This window comes from Neovison vison, chromosome 7 (assembly GCF_020171115.1).
Source record: "Neovison vison isolate M4711 chromosome 7, ASM_NN_V1, whole genome shotgun sequence".
Classification (NCBI taxonomy): Eukaryota; Metazoa; Chordata; class Mammalia; order Carnivora; family Mustelidae; genus Neogale; species Neogale vison.
Genome location: NC_058097.1, coordinates 167,244,249 through 167,267,198, shown reverse-complemented (window position 1 = coordinate 167,267,198; position 22,950 = coordinate 167,244,249). Strand labels below are relative to the sequence as shown.

The window sequence follows — 22,950 nt, the reverse complement described above, 5'->3', positions numbered from 1 at the left end:
TAATAAGCACTTAAAAGATTTGATACAGGGGCGCCTGGGTGGCTCAGTGGGTTAAGCCGCTGCCTTCGGCTCAGTTCATGATCTCAGGGTCCTGGGATCGAGTCCCGCATTGGGCTCTCTGCTCAGCAGGGAGCCTGCTTCCCTCTCTCTCTCTCTCTGCCTGCCTCTCCATCTACTTGTGATTTCTCTCTGTCAAATAAATAAATAAAATCTTTAAAAAAAAAAAAAGATTTGATACATACTGTCAACCAATTTGACCCAGTTGACAAGTATATAACAGTCCATTCAATAACAGCTGAATACACATTCATTTAAATGAATGTGGAACACTCAACAAAACAGACCATATTCTTGGTCTGAACAAATTTAATGTAATGGTAACATACACATTATGTCCCCTAATACCAAACAAATTAAATCATAAATCATTAACAGAAAGGTACCTAAAAAATTTCCAAGCATTTAGAAATTAAACAACACACTCCTAAATAATTCATTTACCAAAGAAGAGATCACAAGGCAATATTTTGAGTTGAACAAAAAATTTACAAGATACAGCTACAGTAGTCATAATGGGAAATTTATAGATTTAAAAGAAGAAAAAAGCAAGGTGTAGGATAGTATGCAGAATATGCTTATTCTAAACTAGATATAAGGGTGGGGCTTGCCATCTATTTTGTTCACTGCTTTATTCTGCTGAGAACAGCCTTAGCCACATAGTAGCCACCCAATATTTGTTAAAGAAATTAATGAATGTGCCAAGAGGTAGAGACTTATGTTATAACTTATTATAATGTTTTAGAAAGGATACACTAGAATTTGGTAACAGGTTTTGTTGGGGGATCCAGTGTAGGTTCTGAGTGGTAGTGTAAAGACAAGATGAAATTTGTAACTTCTATGTATTATACAGTCAAAAAGCATTTTACATGTATATAACAACTATTTGTCAGAGCAGCTCCTATTTTATTACTACTTCACTTGATTGTTACTTTCCATGCAAGAAGAATGAAAATAATAATAATAATAAAAAAATAATAATAATAATAGTAGCAGCTACCATTTATTATGTGCTTGCTACTCTCTGTCAAGACTACTTCCTTCCTTCTGCATACTCTTCTGAAATTTGAAAAACTTCTACCATCTTAAAGGTCTTTCCCCTAGGTGGCACTCTCACTTAATGAACAAAAGACGGAGAGTCAAATTGGTTCTTTTGTTCAGACTGCAGCAAAAGGTCCAATAAGCAAGACTATCAAAGGTAAAACCAGAGGTGCCTAGGTGACTCACTCGGTTGAGCGTCTGACTCTTGGTTTCAGCTCAGGTCATAACCTCAGAGTTGTGATAGGCCCACAGCTGGCTCCACAGGGGAGTCTGCTTGAAATTCTTTCCCTTACCCTCTTCTGCCCCTCTCCCTGCTCACATGCTCCCTGCCTCACATAAATAAATAGATCTTTTAAAAAAAGAAAAAGGCAAGGGCGCCTGGGTGGCTCAGTGGGTTGAGCCGCTGCCTTCGGCTCGGGTCATGATCTCGGGGTCCTGGGATCGAGTCCCGCATCGGGCTCTCTGCTCAGCAGGGAGCCTGCTTCCTCCTCTCTCTCTCTCTGCCTGCCTCTCTGCCTACTTGTGATCTCTCTCTCTGTCAAATAAATAAAATAAAATCTTTAAAAAAAAAAAAAAAAAGAAAAAGGCAAAACTGAATCATCTCAAGACCTTTCCAAATGCACATATGGGTCTTACTCCAGAGTTACAGAACCAGTTTCCAAGGATAAGGGTATGAAATGCAGTATTAATTTTTACTTTTTAAAAAAGGTTTTACTTCTCCAATGTGGGGCTCAAACTCACAACAATCCTGAGATCAAGAGTTGTGTACTCTACCAACTGAGCCAGCCAAGTGCCCCAAAGAAAATTTTTTTTTTTTTAAGATTTTATTTCTTTATTTGACAGAGAGAGAGCACATACAAGCAGGGGGGAGCAAAGGGAGAAGCAGGCTCCCCGCTGAGCAGGGAGCCAGATGTGGGCCACAATCCCAGGACCCTGAGATCATGAACTAAGCTGAAGGCAGATGCTTAACCGACTGAGCCACCCAGGCACCCTGAATATTAATTTTTAAAAGTGTTTTCAACCCCCATACAAGTTGGAAAAAAACCATTAATTATAACTGGCTATTCTACTTTAAAAATTACAACTAAAGTATTAGCTAGTATTTTTATTAAAGAGAATTCTATTGGAGTACATATATATATATATATATATAACAATTTATAAAATATGCTTTTGTTTAACACAAGTGAAAATATAAATACATATATATCTAATATTTTTAAATAAGTCAAAAGCATAAAAAAAGTTATTCACTAAGGGACAAAAGAAATAGAATCACATCATTTCTTCATAATTTGGGGCGCCTGGGTGGCTCAGTCGGTTAAGCCACTGCCTTTGGCTCGGGTCATGATCTCGGAGTCCTGGGATCGAGTCCCGCATCGGGCTCTCTGCTCAGCAGGGAGCCTGCTTCCCTCTCTCTCTCTCTGCCTGCCTCTTTGCCTGCTTGTGATTTCTCTCTGTCAAATAAATAAATAAAATCTTTAAAAAACAAACAAACAAACATAATTGATAGGGAATCCATCAGTGGTATCCATCAAGACAAGCTAGGTTATCCTACCTTAACAAACAGTTTCCAAATCATCACCGAAAACAAGATTTATTTCTTATATTACAGGCTGACAAGAGTCATTGCTTATTATAATTCCTCAGGAATCAGGCTGACAAGCTTCCACAGTAACTGATGCATAGAAAGGGGATAAGGCAAACTGTGCACTGGATATTAAACATTCTGTCTGGATAGGACTTTCACTGGCCAGAATAAGCCACAGGGCCACATCTGACTTCAAAGGGGACAGAGAGTTAAATTCTATTATGTGCCCAGAAACCACGAGATGCAGAAAACATAACAAGAGTCCTAACAACAGACTGGCAACTCAAATACATAAGGAGTGCTCAGAAAAATAATAATAAAAAAAAAGATCTTCAAAAGAAATATAGCCAAAAGAAATTGACTGAAATTTCACAGAATGCCAAAATGAGCCATAAGCACACTGAATGTGGGAACTGTTAGTTCTTAAACATTATGAAGTATTTGAATTATGGAGTGCCTCTCAAATTCTTATACAATTGCACTCCAGAATTTCCTTCTCTGGTTACATAATGAAATGGAAAAAACTAGGAATTAAAAACAGTCACAAAATTGATTATTTTTTATCTTGGGAACAAGCTTGTAATGGGTTGTATCTGTTGGCCATGTAAAAGAATGACATTTCTTTCTGTCTTTGCAGTCTCTTCGTGATTGCCTGTGATGCACATCACAGTCTGGCTTACTGCTTATCTAACATAAAAAACTGTGTGTGCATTTTCTCTTCTAAAAAACAGTAGTCACAATAGAACTGAACAAGAAAAGAGAAAATGATGTGAAAACTGACATCCATAAGAAAACAAATGTAACAGAGGTGCTCTTCAGGGTTTACTGGTTCTGCAATGAGGGCCCTGAGAGCACTTCATCAGCTTATGTGGAGAACAAGGGTGCAATGCCTTTGCTTTATTAATGGTAGATTATCTCCCAAATATAATACTTGAGTGTTTATTCTTTTAATAAGAGCATAAAGGATAATAATTTAGGAAAAAAGTAATACTTAAAACTATTTTAAAAAATCACTTGACTGTTGGGACACCTGGGTGGCTCAGTTGGTTAAGCGTCTGCCTTTGGCTTAGGTCATGATCCCAGGGTCCTGAGATCGAGTCCCTTATCGGGCTCCTTCCTCAGCAGGGAGCCTGCTTCTCCCTCCACCTGCCATACCCTGCTTATGCTCTCTCTTGCTGACAAACCAAAAATAAAATTACCAAAAAAACACTTGATGTGGGATTCAGCTAAATCAGTACTTAGAAGTATTAGCTTCAAATGCCAAATACTAGAAAAAAAAGTTGGAAATCAATGATCTACACTTCCTTTTCAAGAAGCTAGAAAAGAGCAGCAAATCAAACTCTAAAGAGAGTAGAAGGAAATAATAGAGACTAAAGCAGGAATCAATACGATAGAAAACAAATGTTGATTGAGAAAAATCAACAAAGGCACAATTCGGGTTCTTTGAAAAGAGCAGTAAGTGACAAACCTTTAGCAAAACTGGTCAAGACAAATTACATGTCATTTCCTAATAACAGGAACTAGTTTAAGCCTTGAGTTTGTTTCTGGTCACTTGTCTTTATTGGCTAGAAGCACAAATTAATAAAATTAAGACTGAAGAGTGAATTCCTTAGAAGGTCCTCACATTCACTCAACTTCATGTTACTTTAAATTGGGTATTCCCAAATAAATGTTCTAGTATTAAAAATGGATAAAGGGGAAAAAATGGGTAAAGGGAAGAGAATGGAAAATGGAGCAGACCAAATCGATGGTCTGCTGAAGTATTTACACTATTGAAGTATTTACTCAAAATATATAATCTACCAAAAACAGGTCAGAAAAAAAACATTTTATTCATTAGAACAGATCAAAATTTACTGTAACTCACTCCTGCCCTAATTCTCACTTCACCTAACTAAACAGTGACTTCATAGTTCTGCCATATAAATTTTCCCAATTTGGAGCCTCTAGTAAAGAAAATATAACATGTAACAGATCTGTACTCCAACAGAAGAAAACCTCTGAGGACAATTATCTTCATTAAGCCTTTTTTAAAAAAATTTTTTTTAATAAACATATAATGTGTTTTTATCCCCAAGGGTACAGGTCTGTGACTCCCCAAGTTTACACATTTCACAGCACTCATCATAGCACATACCCTCCCCAATGTCCACATCCCCACCACCCTCTCCCGTCCCCACTCCCCCCAGCAACCCTCAGTCTGTTTTTTGAGATTGAGTCTTTTATGGTTTGTCTACCTCCCGATCCCATCTTCTTTCATTTTTTTCTTTTCCTACCTCCCAAACCCCCCATGTTGCATCTCCACTTTCTCATATCAGGGAGATTATATGATAGTTGTCTTTCTCTGACTGACTCACTTTGATAAGCTTAATACCCTCTAGTTCCATCCATGTCGTCGCAAATGGTAAGATTTCATTTCTTTTGATGGCTGCATAGTATTCCATTGTATATAAATACCACCTCTTCTTTATCCATTCGTCTGTTGATGGACATCTAGATTCTTTCCATAGTTTGGCTATTATGGACATTGCTGCCATAAACATTCGGGTGCATGTGACCCTTTGGAGCACTACATTTGTATCTTTAGGAGATAAACCCAGCAGTGCAATTGCTGGGTCATAGGGTAGCTCTACTTTCAGTTTTTTGAGGAATCTCCACACTGTTTCCCAGAGTGGTCGCACCAGCTTGCATTCCCACCAGCAGTGTAGGAGGGTTCCCCTTTCTCCACATCCTCGCCAGCATCTGTCATTTCCTGACTGGTTAATTTTAGCCATTCTGACTGGTGTGAGGTGGTATCTCATTGTGGTTTTGATTTGTACTTCCCTGATGCCAAGAGATGTGGAGCACTTTTTCATGTGTCTCTTGGCCATCTGGATGTCTTCTTTGCAGAAATGTCTGTTCATGTCCTCTGCCCATTTCTTGATTGGATTATTTGTTCTGTGGATGTTGAGTTTGCTAAGCTCTTTATAGATTTTGCATACTAGCCCGTTATCTGATATGTCATTTGCAAATATCTTCTCCCATTGTCAGTTGTCTCTTGGTTTTGTTAACTGTTTCCTTTGCTGTGCAAAAGCTTTTGATCTTGATGAAATCCCAATAGTTCATTTTTGTCCTTGCTTCCCTTGCCTTTGGTGATGTTCCTAAGAAGATGTTGCTGTGGCTGAGGTCGAGGAGGTTGCTGCCTGTGTTCTCCTCAAGGAATTTGATGGATTCCTTTCTCACATTGAGGTCCTTCATCCATTTTGAGTCTACTTTTATGTGTTGTGTAATGAAGTGGTCCAATTTCATTTTTCTGCATGTGGCTGTCCAATTTTCCCAGCACATTTGTTGAAGAAGCTGTCTTTTTTCCATTGGACATTCTTCCCTGCTTTGTCGAAGATTAGCTGACCATAGAGTTGAGGGTCTATTTCTGGGCTCTCTATTCTGTTCCATTGAGCTATGTGTCTGTTTCTGTGCCAGTACCATACTGTCTTGATGATGACAGTTTGTAATAGAGCTTGAAGTCTGGAATTGTGATGCCACCAACTTTGGCTTTCTTTTTCAATATCCCTTTGGCTATTCGAGGTCTTTTCTGGTTCCATATAAATTTTAAAATTATTTGTTCTATTTCTTTGAAAGAAATGGGTAAGATTTTGGTAGGGATTGCATTAAATGTGTAGATTGCTTTAGGTAGAATAGACATTTTCTCAATATTTCTTATTCTAATCCATGAGCATGGAACATTTTTCCATTTCTTTGTGTCTTCCTCGATTTCTTTCATGAGTACTTTATAGTTTTCTGAGTATAGATTCTTTGCCTCTTTGGTTAGGTTTATTCCTAGGTATCTTATGGTTTTGGGTGCAATTGAAAATGGGATTGACTCCTTAATTTCTCTTTCTTCTGTCTTGTTGTTGGTGTAAAGAAATGCAACTGATTTCTATGCATTGGCTTTATATCCTGACACTTTACTGAATTCCTGTCCAAGTTCTAGCAGTTTTGGAGTGGAGGCTTTTGGGTTTTCCACGTATAGTATCATATCATCTGCGAAGAGTGATAGTTTGACTTCTTCTTTGCCAATTTGGATGCCTTTAATTTCTTTTTGTTGTCTGATTGCTGAGGCTAGGACTTCTAGTACTATGTTGAATAGCAGTGGTGATAATGGACATCCCTGCCGTGTTCCTGACCTTAGCGGAAAAGCTTTCAGTTTTTCTCCATTGAGAATGATATTTGCAGTGGGTTTTTCACAGATGGCTTTGATAATATTGAAGTATGTGCCCTCTATCCCTACATTTTGAAGTGTTTTGATCAGGAAGGGATGCTGCACTTTGTCAAATGCTTTTTCAGCATCTATTCAGAGTATCATATGGTTCTTGTTCTTCCTTTTACTAATGTATTGTATCATATTGATTAATTTGCGGATGTTGAACCAACCTTGCAGCCCTGGAATAAATCCCACTTGGTTGTGGTGAATAATCCTTTTAATGTACTGTTGGATCCTACTGGGTAGTATTTTGGTGCGAATTTTCGCATCTGTGTTCATCAAGGATATTGGTCTGTAATTCTCTTTTTTGGTGGGATCCTTGTCTGGTTTTGGGATCAAGGTGATGCTGGGCCTCATAAAACGAGTTTGGAAGTTTTCCTTCCATTTCTATTTTTTGAAACAGTTTCAGGAGAATAGGAATTAATTCTTCTTTAAATGTTTGGTAGAATTCCCCTGGGAAGCTGTCTGGCCCTGACCTTTTGTTTGTTTGGAGATTTTTGATGACTGTTTCAATCTCCTTACTAGTTATGGATCGGTTCAGGTTTTCTATTTCTTCCTGGTTCAGTTGTGGTAGTTTATATGTTTCTAGAAATGTATCCATTTCTTCCAGATTGTCAAATTTGTTGGTGTTGAGTTGCTCAGAGTATGTTCTTATAATTGTTTGTATTTCTTTGGTGTTAGTTGTGATCTCTCCTCTTTTATTCATGATTTTATTTATTTGAGTCCTTTCTCTTTCCTTTTTGATAAGTCTGGCCAGTGGTTTATCAATCTTATTAATTCTTTTGAAGAACCAGCTCCTAGTTTCATTGATCTGTTCTATTGTTCTTTTAGTTTCTATTTCATTGATTTCTGCTCTGATCTTTATGATTTCTCTTCTCCTGCTGGGTTTAGACTTTCTTTGTTGTTCTTTCTCCAGCTCCTTTAGGTGTAGGGTTAGGTTGTATACTTGAGACCTTTCCTGTTTCTTGAGAAAGACTTGTACCGCTATGTATTTTCCTCTCAGGACTGCTTTTGTTGTGTCCCACAGATTTTGATCCATTGTGTTTTCATTATCATTTGTTTCCATGAATTTTTTCAATTCTTCTTTGATTTCCGGGTTGACCCATTCATTTTTTAGAAGGTTGCTGTTTAGTCTCCATGTATTTGGGTTCTTTCCAAATTTCCTCTTGTGATTGAGTTCTAGCTTCAGAGCACTGTGGTCTGAAAATATGCAGGAATCATCCCAATCTTTTGATACTGGTTGAGACCTGATTTAGGACCCAGGATGTGGTCTATTCTGGAGAATGTTCCATGTGCACTAGAATAGAATGTGTTTTCTGTTGCCTTGGGATGGAATGTTCTGAATATATCTGTGATGTCCATCTGGTTCAGTGTGTCATTCAAGGCCTTTATTTCCTGTTGATCTTTTGCTTGGATGATCTGTCCATTTCAGTGAGGGGAGTGTTAAAGTCCCCTACTATTATTGTACTATTGTTGATGTGTTTCTTTAATTTTGTTATTAATTGGTTTATATAGTTCGCTGCTCCCATGTTAGGGGCATAGATATTTAAAATTGTTAGATCTTCTTGTTGGACAGACCCTTTGAGTATGATATAGTGTCCTTCCACATCTCTTATTATAGTCTTTGGCTTAAAAATCCAATTGATCTGATATAAGGATTGCCACCCCAGCTTTCTTCTTATGTCCATTAGCATGGTACATTGTTTTTCACCTCCTCACTTTAAATCTGGGGGTGTCTTTGGGTCTAAAATGAGTTTCTTGTAGGCAGCATATTGATGGGTTTTGTTTTCTTATCCAATCTGATACCCTGTGTCTTTTGATTGGGGAATTTAGCCCAATAACATTCAAGGTAACTATTGAGAGATATGAATTTAGTGTCATTGTATTGCCTGTAAGGTGACTGTTACTGTATATTGTCTCTGTTCCTTCCTGATCTACTACTTTTAGAGTCTCTCTTTGCTTAGAGGACCCCTTTCAATATTTCCTGTAGAGCTGGTTTGGTGTTTGCAAATTCTTTCAGTTTTTGTTTGTCCTGGAAGCTTTTGATCTCTCCTTCTATTTTCAATGATAGCCTAGCTGGATATAGTATTCTTGGCTGCATGTTTTTCTCGTTTAGTGCTCTGAATATATCATGCCAGTTCTTTCTGGCCTGCCAGGTCTCTATGGATAAGTCCATTGCCAATCTAATGTTTTTACCATTGTATGTTACAGACTTCTTTTCCTGGGCTGCTTTCAGGATTTTCTCTTTGTTGCTAAGACTTGTAAATTTTACTATCAGGTGATGAGGTGTGGCCCTATTTTTATTGATTTTGAGGGGCGTTCTTAGCATCTCCTGGATTTTGATGTTTGTTCCCTTTGCCATATTAGGGAAATTCTCTACAATAATTCTCTCCAATATACCTTCTGCTCCCCTCTCTCTTTCTTCTTCTGGAATCCCAATTATTCTAATGTTGTGTCGTCTTATGGTGTCACGTATCTCTCGAATTCTCTCCTCGTCGTCCAGTATTTGTTTGTCTCTCTTTTGCTCAGCTTCTGTACTCTCTGTCATTTGGTCTTCTGTGTCACTAATTCTTTCTTCTGCCTCTTTTATCCAAGTGGTAAGAGCTTCCATTTTTGACTGCACCTCATTAATAACTTTTTAAATTTCAATTTGGTTAGATTTTAGGTCCTTATTTCTCCAGAAAGGGCTTTTATCTCTCCGGAGAGGTTTCTCTTATATCTTCCATGCTTTTTCGAGCCCGTCTAGAACCTTGAGAATTGTCATTCTGAACTCTAGATCTGTCATATTACCAATGCCCATATTAATTAGGTCCCTAGTCTTCGGTACTGCTTCTTGTTGTTCTTTTTGTGGTGAGTTTTTCCGCCTTGTCATTTTGTCCAGATAAGAATATACAAAGGAGCAAATAAAATGTTAAAAGGGTGGCAAAGACCCCAGGAAAATGTGCTTTAACCAAATCAAAAGGGACTCCAAATGGTGCGAGGGAGAAAGGGGATAAATAAGAAAAAAACAAACAAACAAACAAAACAAATAAGGAAAAAATATTAAAAAAAGAAAACATGTATATACAAAAAATATAGTTAGATACAATGGAGGATAAAATATGACTATAATAATGAAGGTTCAAAAAAGAGAATTATTATTATTGTTTTTTTTTTTTTTTTTTTTTGGTAAGGCATTGTTAAGATAAACTAGTCTTTAAAAAAAAAGTTAAAAAAAGGAAAGGGCAAAAGTTAAAAAAAAATTAGCAGAAGAGAAAAGAAAAAAATATTAACTGCAAGACTAAAGAACCATGAGGAGAAAGCCATGAATTACCTGCTTTGCTTTCTCTTCTGGAATTCCGCTGTTCTCCTTGGTAAGTGAAGTTGGTCTTGGCTGGGTTTCTTATTGATCTTCTGGGGGAGGGGCCTGTTGTAGTGATTCTCAAGTGTCTGCCCCAGGTGGAATTGCCCCGCCCTTACCAGGAGCCAGGCTAAGTAATCCGCTTGGGTTTGCTTTTGGGAGCTTTTGTTCCCTGAATGATTTCTGTAGAGTTCCAGAGGTTGGGAACGATAATGGCAGACTCCTGATCTCTGGCCCGGAGCAGCTGAGAGCTTGGGTCCCACTCCTCAGTGAGTCCTTAGAGAAAAGCACCCATCCACCCCCGTCTCCCTGGCCTCTGGTCGCGTTTGGAGAAAAGCGCTCAGTTGCTTGCGCCTGGAGAAAAGCGCTCGGTCACTTCCACTCCCGGCCCCCAGCTGTGCTCTGGGCTCACCCAGCCTGCAACCGGTTCAAGGTAACCCCGAGCTGAGAGCTCACTCCTTGGCTTTGTTGCTGTAGCCTAATACCTGGGAGCTCTAATACTTGCGAGCTCTTGTGACACTCAGACACCTCTGGTCCTTCTGTGATCCCGCGGGACCTGGGGTTACACTGACCCCACATGGGCTTCACCCCAGTTTAGCCTCTGGAGCGATGTCCCTCAGTGGAGCAGACATTTAAAAGTCCTGATTTTGTGCTCTGTTGCTCCGCTGCTTGCCGGGAGCCAGCCCCTCCCCTCATCAAGCCTTTTTAAATCAGTTTCAGAAAGCAGTGTAAGTCATGGCTTCTTAAACTTGTCCCTTGAAGTAGCTCTAATGGCAAAAGAGAATGAACTGAAACTCCCAGGGAACTAGGAAGGACTTAGTAAAATCAGCCCTGGGAAGACTCAAAAAGCTATGAAGGCTAAAGTTTTATCTTAAAAATTTGTGAAATTTTGCATTCCGCTTCAAAGAAATACAAATAATGCTTTTTCCCTCCCAAATTTTCACACTATACCTAATCTGTTATTTCTCAAACACATGATTGGCAGGTTCTCTAAATCCAGGCTGAGGTGTGTAAGAAAGTTTTCATTATTACAGATTGGTGACATTTATATGATTACTCAATTCTTGTGAATCAAGTATCTGTTCACGGATAATTTTTGAGGAGAAACACTTCACACTAATTATAACAATTACCACTGTGCCACCTCAGTTACATAAGATCATCTAAGTGAGTTTATATTAAATGTCCAACTGTCTGAAAACGCAAACTAGAAATTTTAGGAGCTTTCCTTCACTCACAGGTAGAAGTAAACAGCATTACTTCTTCTGCTTTAACAGAGGGCTCATAAACCAAGGGGAAAGCACTAAGAATGTTCTTCACCTAAGTGTTAATAGTCTTTACTTCAAGTATATTATCATTTTCAAATTTTACTTATTGACGAACCTAGTTAGGCAGTTCATTCATTAGTTAGCAAGTGCTTAATAGACTATACAACTTTCAAAACCAAATAGCTAACTGAGATTCCATTATGCGCAGAAACTGCTTCAAGAAATTTGTATCTATTAATTTATTTAATCCTCACAAAACCCTATGAAGTAGGTATTACTATTATCTTCATTTTATAGAGAAAGAAACTGAGGCACAGACAAGTTCGGTAACATGCCCAAGGCAGCAAACCCAAGCAGCAAAACAGGGCAAAGGGTAAGGCAGTCTGACTTCAGGGCAACGTGGTTAACCCTCTCATATGTTTCCTCCCTGACTGCATGTGCCGTATAGCAAATTAGAAATAAGATCATATCTATGGCCAGTGAATTTCTACATGGTAAAGTTCTCTTATGATGTACATTCCCTCATCATTTACTAATGCTAAGCCCTGTGATAGAATCTGGCCATAGCAAGTAAATGCTGGCTCCCAGTCTCAGGAGAATGGAAAAAAGGTACATGAACAATTAATTACAATACAGTGTAATCTGGGTTGTTAAAAACCAGACCAGGAAAGGTCACCTGTCATCATGGCAGTTGGCTGAAATGGCATGGCTTCACTGTCAGACTAAACTAAAGATGACAAAAACATTTCAACACCCACCAGTTTAAAATGTGACCTATGACAGGCTTCATGGTCACTTTGTGGATTGCTGATAAGCCAAATCACAAGCTATGTTATTTTTTAAATGGTATCTTGAAAAGCTAGTCATTAATAAATTGTATTAAATATGAACAGATGATATCATTGTGGGTGTGTGCATGCATGTGTATAACACAGATACCCTTGGGCTGGTGAAGATGGAGTAGGAAAGTTAATTCCTAAATTTCAAGGATACATCCAAGTATACTTGAGTAAAGAGAAATTTTAGGTAGCTTCTGTGAAAAGCAAGCCGAGATAGAAAAACTGCAACAAGGGACCTTAGGCAATTTAAATGCACATCAGTAACGATCACGGCAATGAAATATAATGTGTAATTCTGCCGATAATCCTGATGACAGAGAAAAATGAAGGTGCAAACAAGAATCATTGCTGGCAATCTTATCATATGAAGCCAGGATCTCTATATGTTTATAAGGAGGTCATGCTAAAGACATAGATGGAAAACACGAACACACGAAAACACGAACCTGGCTTAACTGGTCTGTAGCACAGAATTAGGGACATTTGGAAGCCTGGGTGGCTCAGTGGGTTAATAAAGCCTCTGCCTTTGGCTCAGGTCATGATCCCAGGGTCCTGGGATCAAGCCCCGCATCAGGCTCTCTGCTCAGCAAGGAGCCTGCTTCCCCCTCTCTCTATCTGCCTGCCTCTCTGCCTACTTATCTCTGTCTGTCAAATAAATAAAGAAAATACTAAAAAAAAAAAAAAAAAAAAAAAAAAAAAATTAGGGACACTTACTTTAAACAGGCTTATTAGGCAATCAGAAATAAATTGTCATAAAGAATGGTTCTATTGGTGGAGTAAATTTATGGAAAATGAAAGGAGATACTCATGGGCATAAATATTAACTTCTTATAGAGATTAAACTGACTTTACTCATATTTATTTATTTCAGTTATTTATTTAATATTGGCTAATTTAATATCAGTTATTTATTTAATATCAGTTATTTACTTAACTGAGAAAAATTTTAACAAATGGAAATTCCATTCAATAAAAATGAAAATGTAAAACTAAAGGAAAGCCAAAATCTGGAAATTCATCACTCTAAGAGGCAAGTGATGGCCTATTAAATAATACGCTAATAGCAATGATTTGGCTTTTAAAAGTACATCCTTACCTAAGGACATCTTCCAAAATAAAGGCAAAGTTCATGAATAGTTGTAGACAAAAAAATAAATCTAGATTAACATGGAATAGTTAGGGGACTACAGGAGAAGAAAACAGATGTACATCTGTGTAACATATGATACCTACATTGCTACTTTAAACATCTGAGTCCGATTTTTATGCAGAGTATGTATTTTTTTGTCTTTTCTTGTTGAACTTTTAAAAAAAGCAGAAAAAAAATGTATGCTATGGCTTAAAATTGTGTGTTTCTAGATTTTTGTATCATTACCACCATATGTTTAAAAAAATAAAAAAAGGAAAGAGGACTCCATAAAATATATTTTAGTTTTAAGATGCTGGTTAACGAAAATGTGCATTTACATTAGATTTAAAATACTCAATGACTGGGGTGCCTGGGTGGCTCAGTGGTTTAAGCCTCTGCCTTCGGCTCAGGTCATGGTCTCAGGGTCCTGGGATTGAGCCCCGCATCTTGCTCTCTGCTCACCAGGAAGCCTGCTTCCCACTCGCTCTCTCTGCCTGCTGCTCTGCGCCTACTTGTGATCTCTCTCTCTCTGTGTGTCAAATAAATAAATAAAATCTTTGAAAAAAAAGTACTGAATGATTTGCCACTTGCCCACTATTTCAGCCAAAGCAGAAATATCTGGAAAATGTTGGATATATCTTAAAAAGCTTATCTGTTCTTCCTGTTTAATTAGCTATTTGGAATTTTCCAACTACTGAGCTCAGAAATCCTGGAAGTACCCAATTTAAAAAAGAACTTATAGGATTTAGAAAGTACTATAAATGATTATTACCAATCCACAAAGTTGACTCAAACATTCTAGCACAAACCTATTTAAAAAGCTTAACACAAATTTTATTAGAGAAATAAGGCTATCCAAAGTTGACTGCCTTAGAATAACTGCCATATATTTGAGTGTCTAATGCTCCACCTAACTCATTTAACACCATCTGCTAGACTTCAATTCCACTGATACCTATAAGGAAAGGAAAACAGTAAGATAATGGAAACTCTTAAGTTACACCCTTGTAAAGAGGATAAGGAAAGTTATTAGTTAACACTTCCTGAATACACTGATTTACTTCTCTTAGGGAAGGGCTTCTGAAAGCATCTTGGTTCCAAACAACTGGTTTTCATTCCAGGTTCCTGTGACTCAGAATTATCTGTATTATATTGCCTTCCTAATAAAGGCAGAGATCATATCTGACCAATTCTCCAAAATGAGAGGTACCCTTTACACCAATTACAGTCTAGAAGACCAGAAACCATAGGTCATGAAATAGAGAAAAATGAATGCAGGAAGTTGTTACCTTTTACAGAAAGGTAATAGATAAATGATATGGTAAGTGATCAAGAAGAGACGGAGACAACTGGATACCAGCAGACACCAGGAAGGAACTACTATTCGTAGGCTAGAGAGACAAAAGGAAGAAGCGCTGCTACAAGAGTCCAGGGCCAGAGTCACATAGTCACTGGAATTAATGACAGACTTATCCAGCGGGAATTGGAGTCACAAAAGAAATAGCTTCTGCCAGCAATATAACTAGAGGCAAACAGAAGCAAAAAAATGTCCTGACTTTTCTCTTTAAATCCCCCATCAGTGTTTCCCATTGGGTTTCTCAAACCCCATGGAAGATGGCTGTCCCTGGAGCCTAGAAAAAGAAGCCTGCAGAATTAGCCCTCCTTCAGTATAGAAGCAAGTAGGAGAAGAGTGCAAAATGCACCTGAGGACAAATAAGCCCAAGACCAGCACAGCCTTTCAATAAAGTTCATATTGTAAATGTGACGATCTCACAAATTCAGTCAACCCCGTAAATTTTTTGCTATTATACCAACTGGCTCTAAGATTTCAACAGAATATTTGTACTTCTAGATCATCTTTCAGATTTTAAAATGAAAATTCCTAGAACATCAATATCTAGAAGTATAATTCTGCTAGGCAGGGTCAAGAACTATGCAACTAGTTATACCCAGATATGCAAAAATGCTCAACTGAGGTGACAGGAAGTTTAGTAAAGTCTGTCTCAGTTTGCTTATATCCCAATTTGGAGTAATTTAAGAGATATATTTTCCAAGAAAAGCAAAATGGTCCCTGGAGAAATGAGGATGTCAGCCAACATTTAGTATACACTATTATAAATTATCCCTGAGTAAATGCCTCAAATGTGCTTCTACAAAGTACCTTTAAAAGATGTTGGATTTTTAATTATATGTAACTAAACCCCTATCTTTTCACCCAATTCATAAAAGAAATCAGAGTGCTAATACAAATTCTTTGGTATAAGATAAATAATGACACTGTGATTAAAAATTATTAAAAGTCAACTCTACCATAAAAAAATTGACATACTCTTTCATGTACAAAAGAGGTACTGCTAACAATGGTGACTGTCACCAGCTCTAGACCGAAATTTACTTATATATTAAATCTGAACATTTCAAAAGCTCCCTGAAATCCCTATTTTCTAGAATTACTGCTATGTTATTCAAAATGTACAGATAATATAAAGCATAATGCATTTTTTCCCCAAAAATTTTTGATAAGTTCATTTAGTGAAAATATATGTATCAAATACAGGTTTTTTAAAAAAGGCTTAAAAACCTTCCAAATACTTAAGAAATCTTTATTTAGAAATACTAACTTGTCTTCATCAAATTGGCATTATCTACAAGTAAAATTAGTTGTTGAATACCATTAGTTTTACTTCATATACGTTTAAAAATAAACATTCCGTACCCTGACTTATGATTTCCAAAGCAAATTCTAAAACTATATAACATATCTTAATTTTATTGTGTGATAAAGGACACTGAGTACATGGCCTGACATAAGAAAGACAGGACATTCAGTATTACAGCAATACTGGCAACATCATGTTAAGTTTGATCAAATAGTCCTAGTAAGTCCTTACTAGACCTCAAAGACTTTTGAGCAAACATATGTAGTTCTCTACAAATTTAGAAAACAGAGAAACAGTAATTCCTTATTATGATTTTAAAAGTAAAAAAGCTAATTTATTCTCTTTTTAATAAGATTACAAATAGCCAGTGTCATATCAGAATAAACTACCATAAAAAGACTGTAGCTATTTTTAAAATAATGCCATTTTCCTGCCATTTATCAAATATAATTAAATGCAGAAAACTACTATCTTATTCATGCTTTCTTTTTTTAAAACCAATACAAGTAGTTTTTTCTGCAAACACTTACCATCCATTCAGATATAATAACATCCACTTTTTCTACAGGAAGGCAAACTTCTTCAATCTTTCCTTTAATTAGTGTAATAGTATCTTCAAGTTTATTTAGTCTGAAAATTATCATAATGAATTAAATTAGTATGTTAGACTCAGAAAATTAATCATATTATATAATTTCTTGGTAACTGTTTGGGTTATTTTGTATGTTCTAAGTTTGATTACTCCCTGAGCACTAGAATTAATTTTTGATCACTGCATAAATGTCCACAAATGTTTTTGATTAATATGGCAATACCCTGAACCAAGATTGAAAACTTCAGCCTGAAAAGAAATCTGAATTTTATCAAGAATGTATGTCAATAAAATTACTGTTTTGTTTTGTTTTTTTCCAAAGGGAGGGGTGGAGAGAGACATACAGAGCAGGCAACAAGAGTATATTTTGAAGGCAAGCTGTGTTTCACAGTGGAGAGAGAATTAAAAGCCAGAAACTCTTTATTTGAACTCTAGATCCTTTAGTAATTGTCAGCTAAGTGATCTTCATCAAATTATATCATAATCTTCTGAGACTGTGTGCTCATGTGTAACAGAGAATGAGGATGCTTGCCCTATCTACTTCACAGCCTATTATGAGGATCAAATATCTGTGAAAGCAGCACATACATCCTCAGCACGTTATTTCCTCAAAATACTGTACGCTGCATAAAACCTGACTATCTACTACCACCTTAATTTAATTAACCTTGTCCACTGACACTCATTAGGTATTTTTATATGCTTGGTCTAAGACTAGCACGTATTTTTCACCTTCCTTTTAAGATATAAAGTAGACAACAGAGTTAAGGAGATGATTTCAGAAAGTTAAAAGCAAGCTGCTAAGTTTCTATCTAGTTAAATAAATAAACTCTCAATCCTCAGAGGATGTACATCTGAATTACAAAGGACTTTTTCTGCTAACAAAGGAGGATGTCTTTTCCCAACTTCACTGAGGTATCATTTACATAAAATTAAGTACATTCATTTAAAGGGTAAATTTTGTTGACTTTTATGAGAGAGACATTTGAGTGATCAATATCATCATCAATATACAGAACATTTCTACCTCCTCGAATTCATTAGTACTCTTTCCCAGAAAATCCTCCTGTTCACAAGCAAACATTGATTTTCCTTCTTTCATTACATACTAGATTATTTTGTAGTTTCTTATAAATGGAATGATAACAAATGTACGGTTTTGCATGTGATTTCTTTCAATAAGCATACTTTTTAGATTCGTGTATACTTTTGTGTATATCACTAGTGCATTCCTTATTGTTGCTTAGTATTCCTGTGTGGATAAAACAATTTTGTTTATCCATACATCCATGGATGGAATTTCTGCCTGCCGCTCCCTCTGACTGCACTCTCTCTCTCGCAAATAAATAAAATCTTAAAAAAAAATATGTTCATAGGGATAATGGTCTGTAGTTTATTTTCTTGGAATATTTGTTTGACTTTAGTATCATTGTAATAGCCTTTTAAATTATGTTGTGAAGGGTTCTGTCCACCTCTAAGAGTTTAGTATTAATTCTTCATTAAATGTTATAAGAAATTTGCTATTTGAGCTTGCAGTGTAATTTATGGGAAGGACTGTAATTACCAACTCATTTTTTTTTCTTTTATCTTCTTCCTCCTTCCTTCCTTCCTTTCTTAAGATTTTATTTATTTAAGATAGAGAAAGAGAGAGCGAGAGATGAAGCCCAGGCAGGGGGAGAAGGAGAAGGAGGCTCCGGCTGAGCAAAGAGCCTTGATCCTAGGACCCTGGGATCATGACCTGAACTGCAGGTAGATGGTAACAGACTGAGCCACCCAAGCACCCACCCACTCATTTAATTTATTAGATCTAGGTATATTCCGATTTTCTAGTTCTTCTAGAATCAATTTTGACTTTCATTTTTCAGAGTATTTTTCCATGTTACCTAAATTGTTATTATTTATTGGCATAAAGGTGTTTGTAATCTTCCTTCATTATCCTTTGTCTATATGATCTGTAGTGATGTTCCCCTCTTCAATCCTAATACCGATAATTTGTATCTCCTTGAAAATTCCAGTTAGAGGTTTATTAATGCTATCTTCTTTAAATATATTTTGTTATCATTAATTTTCTCTATTGTTTTGTTCTGTATTGCATTGACCTCTGATCTTTACTTTCTTTCTTGGTATAGTTCACTTTTCTTTCTCTACTATATCTTAAGATGGAACATTAGGATCATGGATTTTAAATACTTCTTCTTTTCTAATATAAGCATTTAAAACTAAATTTCCTCCTGAGTATGGCTTTGGCTGCATCCCACAAATTTTGATACCCTGTACTTTTAATGCAGTTCAAAATATTTTCTATAGTCTTTCTTTTGTTATTTCTTCTTTGAACCATGTGTTATTTAGTAATGTGTTATTTAACTACCAAATATTTTGGATCTATCAGATATCTGTTATTGATTTATAATTAAATTTTAGTAAACCAAGAAGCTCAGTCTATAAGATTTAAATTTTTTTCAACTTATTGAGACTTCTTTTTATTGTCTTATATGTAATATATTTTGATGAATGTTCTATGTGCACTTAAAAAGAATATCTTTCTGGGGTGCCTGGGTGGCTCAGTGGGTTAGGCCTCTGCCTTCAGCTCGGGTCATGATCTCAGGGTCCTGGGGGATTGAGCCCCGCATCGGGCTCTCTGCACAGTGGGGAGCCTGCTTCTTCCTCTCTCTCTGCCTGCTCCTCTGCCTACTTGTGATCTCTCTCTTAAAAAAAAAAAAAGAATACCATTCTGCTATATTTTTTGATAAAGTGTTATATGTCAACTAGATTTTCTATACCTCTATTCATTTTATATCTACTTGTTCTATCAATTATTGACAGAAAAGTACTGATTATCTCCTGACATGATTATAAACTTGTCTATTTCCCCTTTAATTTGTCAGTTTTTGCTTCATGTATTCTGAAGCCTTTGTTAGATGAGTATAGGTTTAGTATTATCACATATTCTTGATTATTTAATCTCTTTACCATTATTAAATACCCTCTGAACACCTAAAGTTTTATGTTTTGCTTATATATTTATATATTCGTTTCAGCTTTATAAATTATTTATGTCTTCATACAATTATCTTTCCCCATTCTTTTACTTCTAATCTATGGCATTTTTGTATTTAGATTGGATTTTTTTGAAGCTACAAAACAGATGGGTCTTATGTTTATCCAGTCTGACAACCTCGATCTTTCTATGTACTTATTTATGTATTATTTATTTATTTATCTGCCTTTTTAAAAAAAACATTATGTTCAATTAGCCAACATATAGTAAGTATATCATTAGTTTCTCATGTAGAGCACTGGGTGTTACACATGATCTGTCTTTTAATTGAATCTTTAGAACAAGGAATGTGAAAATTATGGCCTTCTAGCCTGTGCCCATTTTTGTACGTTCACAGGCTTAGGCGTTGTTAAGAAGGAAGAAGCAAGCAAGAAGGAAGCAGCACAAGTGACACATAAAGTTTAAAATATTTACAATCTGGCCATTTGCAAAAAGGTTTGCCAACACTTGCTTTAGAGCACTACAGAAGCATAGCTAAGACAAAGAATATAGTGAGAAAATCTACAATAGAAAAAAATGAGGTCACAGAAAGAAAAGAAATAAAAGGAACAGGAAAAAAAAAAAAACCAACCCTTGAAGAAATAAAGGATGAGGGACGCCTGGGTGGCTCAGTCCATTAAGTGTCTGCCTTCAGCTCAGATCATGATCCCAGGGTCCTGGGATTAAGTCCTGCATCAGGCTCCTTGCTCAGCAGGGAGCCTGCTTCTCCCTCTGCCTACAATTCCCCTTGCTTTTATTCTCACACTCTCTTGCTCTCTCTGGTAAATAAATAAATAAAATCTTTAAAAAAAAAAAAAAGGATAAGAATTTTCTTGAACTGGCTAAAAGCATTAAGCCATAGATGAATCCAAAGAATCTAAGACTAATTTCTTTTAAATCTATGAATTACAACTTCAATAATCAAAAACAAAGACAAAATCTCCAACAAAGACTGGTTACCTCCAATAAAAATAAGTTACTCTGACATGTGACTTCTTTTTTTTTTTTTAAAGATTTTATTTATTTGTCAGAGAGAGAGAGGGAGAGAGAGCGAGCACAGGCAGACAGAATGGCAGGCAGAGGCAGAGGGAGAAGGAGACTCCCTGCCGAGCAAGGAGCCCGATGTGGGACTCGATCCCAGGACGATGGGATCATGACCCGAACCGAAGGCAGCTGCTTAACCAACTGAGCCACCCAGGCGTCCCTGACATGTGACTTCTTAATACCAACAACAGAGGCCAGAAAGGTAATAGAATGATAATACCAATGAACTAGAGCAGAGGTGTGCAAATTTTTTATTAAATTGCCAAATAGTAAATATTTTAGACTCCCAGGCCATATGGTTTCTGCTTGCAACTACTCAAGTGCTATTGTTGGATAAAAGCAGCAATAGACAATATGTAAACAAAAGGGCATGGCTATATCCTAACTTTATTTACAAAACATGTGGCCAGTCCATGGCTGAAACTTATGGACTTCCATACTAGAGCATTATGACACCAATCCAGAATTGCCACACAGATAAAGTATCTCCAAGATAGAAGCAGAATAAATTTTTGAACAAACCAATACCATTTTGATTTTGTTTGGCTACAGCCATATGTACACAATGAAAAAAATGTTAAAGAATTCGTTCAGAAAGATGGAAAATGATCTGAGATACTGAAATATGAAGGAATAAGAAAAGAGGATGCACTTATGGGTGAATGAATACAAAGGATCATGAACCACAGATTTTACCCAGGGTCAAGCTTCACAATTTCAAAAATACAGGCAATTTAGAGGTCCTAATTAGGGAGAAGTCTGGGACATTAAGGGCAGCTGCTTTTCTCTCTGTCAGGCATGTATTCTCGCATCCAGTGTAGACACGATTTCTAAGTAAGGAGCTCCTCTCCATGTACCAGATTGCTCCCTACTACATGAGTCTCATGAGTACTAATATCTTTGAAATTATTAATGAAGCTTAGTACTGGGTAATATCTCTGGGTAATCAGATTTGTGTGAGTCTACTGGAAAGTAAGTTAGCTCAGTGTGGTGCTAGCAAGAGAACTCTCATACAGATCCATGAATCACAAAGGTTCGGGGCACTTTTAAACCAGGAAAAGGAGGGAACTAAAAAAATTAGAAAGATTAATCCTCAGATGGTTACCTAGACATTTTTGGTATGAAATGGGAATACTCAGACTCATAGAAACTGACCATTGGGCTGGCAGGCATCAGTAGGCGGAAGGGAAGACAGTGAAAAGTTCTATTCTCTGGCTGTTATTAGCATGTCTGAGAAATACTAGTCCTTTCAGGGAGGAGAGAGAGGCAGGAGAAAAAAACCCTGCAAGAACAATTTTTCCTCTCACTGGAAGGCCTCCTTGTGCATATATGGCTACTTGGGGAGATGAAGTATCCATTAGGAAAATAATGAATTTAAGGCTATGGGTTATTCCAAAGGTAGGTGGAGGACAAGGTGAGAGGACTCCTGAGTGCGGAGTATATTTTGTGAAAGAAACAGGGCATTTCACAAAGACATACTAGAAAAGCCTAGTGAATCATTACTGGCATGGACAATCAGGAGGATGCATCACTTATTTTACATACAACAGAGCCAAAAGGATTACTTGAGTTGATGATGGATTGCTGTATTGCGGTGAACAGGTGCTTCTAGGAGGTACAACAACTAAATGCTCAGTAAGAGCTGGGCTACAGTCTATCTACCCCATGAGGGTAACTGCTTTATCCCCTTCCCAAAACACAGATAGCCCTCTAAAGCAGAAGGAATGCTGTGAGTGCAAGTAAACTTAGACTGGCTTTACAAGTAACAATATAATCGAATGCTACTGACAGAGATGATGATGTGGAACTCAGTGACTCCTCATTCTTGAGCATTTTATGCAACCTTGTAATCAAGATGTAGTTTCTGATTACATTAATTACCAAGAATAGGACTCCATGATATTGCTGACATACAAAAAAAGGGGGGGGATCAACAAAAGAAGAAAATGGAGTAAACAAAACCCAGCTCATTGAGAAGGACAGTTTAGATGGCTTTGGAAAAACAGTGTGAAAAAGAGGAATTAGGTAAGTTCACGACTAAGGAGTTAGTAACAAGCTTTGTAGAGGACGGTTCATATCTTAGTAGATTCATTAGGGTCTTTACAGGGTTAT

General features: G+C 36.8%; 1 protein-coding gene across 1 annotated transcript in view; it reads right to left on the bottom strand.

Moving 5' to 3' along the window:
• Positions 1–22,950, bottom strand: part of PRMT3 (protein arginine methyltransferase 3) — a 126,283-nt gene that overhangs the window by 66,390 nt on the left and 36,943 nt on the right. Inside the window, exon 10 of the mRNA XM_044258964.1 lies at positions 16,696–16,795. Within this exon, the coding sequence (XP_044114899.1) occupies positions 16,696–16,795 (100 nt within the window). The remainder of the gene's footprint in view (positions 1–16,695; positions 16,796–22,950) is intronic.